The following is a 3528-nucleotide window of genomic DNA, read 5'->3' on the forward strand; positions in this document are numbered from 1 at the left end:
GATCCAGTCAAGGTTCATACATTGTATTTAGTTGTTACATTTAATTTCCTTTAATCTAAAATATATATTTAGTTGTTACATTTAATTTCCTTTAATCTAAAACATATATATATATATATATTGCCACCCTATGTTGTTATCCCGAGCCAGTGTTCTCATCTACAAAGTGAGAATACTAGCACTCTCATCATAGGATTGTGTGAGGATTAAAGTAGGTGATATTGCAAATTATAAAGGCTATACACAATTTTTTGTATGCATTTTATACTACATTTATTTTTTATTTTTCTATACGAAGTTATTACGACATAAAATTCTGTACCCATTTAGCAATAGCTTGTTTTATACTACATTTATTTTTTATTTTTCCTTTTTGTCTTTTTTACTGACCGGTAACGGGATTGCAACCCTCGGTGTCAGGCCCGCACCGCGCTCAGCCAGTGAGCAGGAACCGGTCTCCACATGGGATCCGAACCCTCAGCGGGAGCGCCACCGCGCTCCCAAGTGGCGCACTGGAGAGCCGGCCCTATACTACATTTAAATGAGTTATTGTTCTTTCTTTGATATTTTCTCCATTTTAACTTAAAGGGTTTGGAATTTTTTTTTTGTTTTTTAAAAAAATGACCGGTAAGGGGAACTTAACTCTTGACTTGGTGTTGTCAGCACCACGCTCTCCCAAGTGAGCCACGGGCCGGCCAGAGGGTTCAGAATTTTGTATTTTTGTTGTTGGTGGTGGTGATGGTAAGACTTGGAGCTAAGCTAACTTTTTGATTGGGCTGTATTAGGAAGAGTAGCTTTGAAGCTAGGCTATTTAGGATCAAGTCGTAGAATCTCAATTGCCTTATTTTAAATGGGGATGTTAATGGCTACCATGTATCATAGTGGTGATCACCACTGTATCTCCCAGTGCTTACACAGTGCCTGGCATAGAGTAAGAACTTTATAAATATTGTAGGATAAATATTGAATGAAAAAGATGTTTGAAGGATTAAATGACATGTAATGGATCTAGCACACTGTCTGACAGATAGAAGGTATACAAAAATTATATTGCTATTTTTGTTGACAACTTTAAAATTATTAAATAAATTTCTTTGGAATGTATTTATAAACACATGAAAATAAAAATAAAAAAAATTTTTTTTTTAAAAAAGATGACCGGTAAGGGGATCTCAACCCTTGGCCTGGTGTTGTCAGCACCACGCTCAGCCAGTGAGCAAACCGGCCATCCCTATATAGGATCCGAACCCGGGGCCTTGGTGTTATCAGCACTGCACTCTACCGAGTGAGCCACGGGCCAGCCCTAAAAAAAAAATTAAAAAAAATCCTAACCACACAGACACCCTGGTCCTGAAAACCCTCCTGCCAGGGGGTCAGGATTCTGGCTGCCTCTACTTAGGAACCTCCCTCCATGTGGGGATATGCAGGATATCTAGATGGGGGTGTACCATCTCCTAATCCATACACTCCCATTGAGATAACCTGGAACCCAACCCCGTAGACTGGAGCCCAACTGAGATTAAGGCAAAATTCTCCCTGCTCTGGAGGCAGGTCTGCAGGGAGCGCCATCTTGCAGAGTCAAGTCTAGCCTCCCCTAATGTCTCATGCCAGTGAGGGTACTTGGATTTCTACAACCAGGCCCGGGAGTTGAGGTGGCAAGGGCTTGGCCCAGCCAGGCTGCTCCTGACCTGGCCTGCCATGCATCCTCTGAGAGCCCCTGCGACCCAGACTCAAGACATTCTATCAGTCTGTCCCTGGAGCCAGTCAGATCAGCCACGAGCCTTCGGATGAGTGAGGCTGCAGGTCACACAGGCCCGTGAAGGTGAGATCCTCGGAGTGCGGGGCTTGGGGTCCATGGCATTGTTGTGCTCCTAGCAAGGAGGCCTGTCCCTTTGATACCCCAGCCAAGTAGATCTCCAGGGTCTTGAGCAGCCGCTTTGGGCTCTTCTTGGCCAACACTTCCAAGTCTGGAACAGAGAGGATTGGGGAACAGAAGGCTTGAAGGGGCTTTGGATGGCACAACAGTCAGGGGCTCAAGCCTAGCAGCTCTGGGGAGCAACTCTATCCTATAGAGAGAAAGGCAAAAGAGCCTCCTAAGATGGAGAGATCACCAGAGAGGGAGGCCAAGGAAGCAGACACAGCCACAGGACCACACACCCTACCTTGTCCAGGACAATCTCAACTCGGAATAGTCAGTCCAAATGTTGAACCCCAGCATCCAACTTTTGATTCAGAAAGTCTGATCATCAGGGGTGTAAGGTCAGGAAGGGAGGAGAGGGTGGCAGAGGAAGAACTAGTGGGCTGCAGAGGGCGGGCTGGCAGAGACTTCAGTAAGCTGGGATTTGAGAAAGTATGGATGGGGTGGGGGGAGGAACTGCAGCCGAAACCAGTCTAGCAACCACCCTGAGGTCTCTGACCATAAGGCCTCCCCAAAAGAAAGAGCACACCTTTGAGGACAAAGCTGGAGTCTGAGATGGTCTTCTGCTGTGTCCTCCAGACATGTGCGAGGTGGAGGAAAGTGGCAGCGTAGAAGCTATTTACCACCGGGATGACCTTTTGCTGCCGATTACACTCCCTACAGGACAAGGGAGGTGACCTGCTCAGCAGTGGATGAAGCTGACACCTGGGTGCCTCCCACCCTCCCTTCCCCAGGGTGACCAGCCCAAACCCAGGACACCCCATCCAAGCAGCCTCCACCTGAGGCCAGGTTGGGGAGGAGAGATGGGCCAGGGAGGCTGGCGTCCAGGGACTGTGTGCAGGCCCTCCAGGAGCCCACAGGTGAGGAGCAGAGTGGGGGGAGATGAGGCAGGGCTGGGAATGAACCAGGCTCTGCTGGGTCACTCTAGGCAGCCAGCAGCTGGGGACTCACCTGGAGAGACACTCCTCCCTCAAGGCCTGGATGGCAATGTGAGTGATGTTCACGGACATCAAACAGAAAGGGAACTGCTGGAATGGAGAGGCATGGGTCAGTGGCAACCGCACTCTCACCGTGTGTTTTCTGTCCTTGGCAGCCTAGCATGGCCCGTGGGCCATCACAACGCCAGAGGCAGCAGCTGACGTTACTGTTGCTTACACTCAACCTTCCCAACAATCTTCCCATCTTACACAAGAGGAAACTAAGGCTCAGCGACCTTAAATAACTTTCCTAAGGCATGGGAACCAGGATGCCAGCTGAGATTATCTACCCTAAGGCTGGTGTGCACAACCCCTGTGCCAGATCTCCAGCCTCTTCAACTTCCTGACCCTTTACCTCTCTGTGGCTTTCACCAGACCCAAGCCCCAGGGTTAGGATGAACACAAGAGGGGTGAGGCTCAGTCCTCTCACTCACTCAAAGGGCTTAGTTGCCTCTCTGCTGCTCTAGGCTTTTAGTTACCTGGCTGCTCATGAGCTGCTCACCCAAAAGCAGACAGAGAAGATGCAAGTGGGTAGAACGCCAGCCCTGACTTGCTGGCACACCCGACGTCTCCATAACACAGGGGCCTGAGAACTAGCTGTGCGGGTCACACTCCCGGGTGGAGGAGGCTGAG

The 3528-nt window shown here is 49.0% G+C and overlaps 1 protein-coding gene across 2 annotated transcripts; it reads right to left on the reverse strand.

Annotated features, from left to right (window-relative positions):
- Nucleotides 1–1261: 1261 nt before the first annotated feature.
- Nucleotides 1262–3313, reverse strand: ELMOD3 (ELMO/CED-12 domain containing 3). 2 transcript variants are annotated; one of them, XM_008577746.1, is made up of 3 exons: nucleotides 2870–3313; nucleotides 2448–2575; nucleotides 1262–1967 (listed from the first exon to the last, which is right to left on the reverse strand). In XM_008577746.1, the coding sequence occupies exons 1-3, from the start codon at nucleotides 2926–2928 to the stop codon at nucleotides 1765–1767; spliced, it is 390 nt and encodes a 129-aa protein (XP_008575968.1). In that variant the 5' UTR covers nucleotides 2929–3313; the 3' UTR covers nucleotides 1262–1764. The 2 variants fall into 2 exon arrangements, with proteins under 2 accessions (XP_008575968.1, XP_008575967.1); XM_008577745.1 differs by having other exon boundaries at nucleotides 2448–3313.
- Between the last annotated feature and the right edge of the window lie 215 nt (nucleotides 3314–3528).

Source organism: Galeopterus variegatus, unplaced genomic scaffold, assembly GCF_000696425.1.
Source record: "Galeopterus variegatus unplaced genomic scaffold, G_variegatus-3.0.2 Scaffold1571, whole genome shotgun sequence".
NCBI lineage: Eukaryota > Metazoa > Chordata > Mammalia > Dermoptera > Cynocephalidae > Galeopterus > Galeopterus variegatus.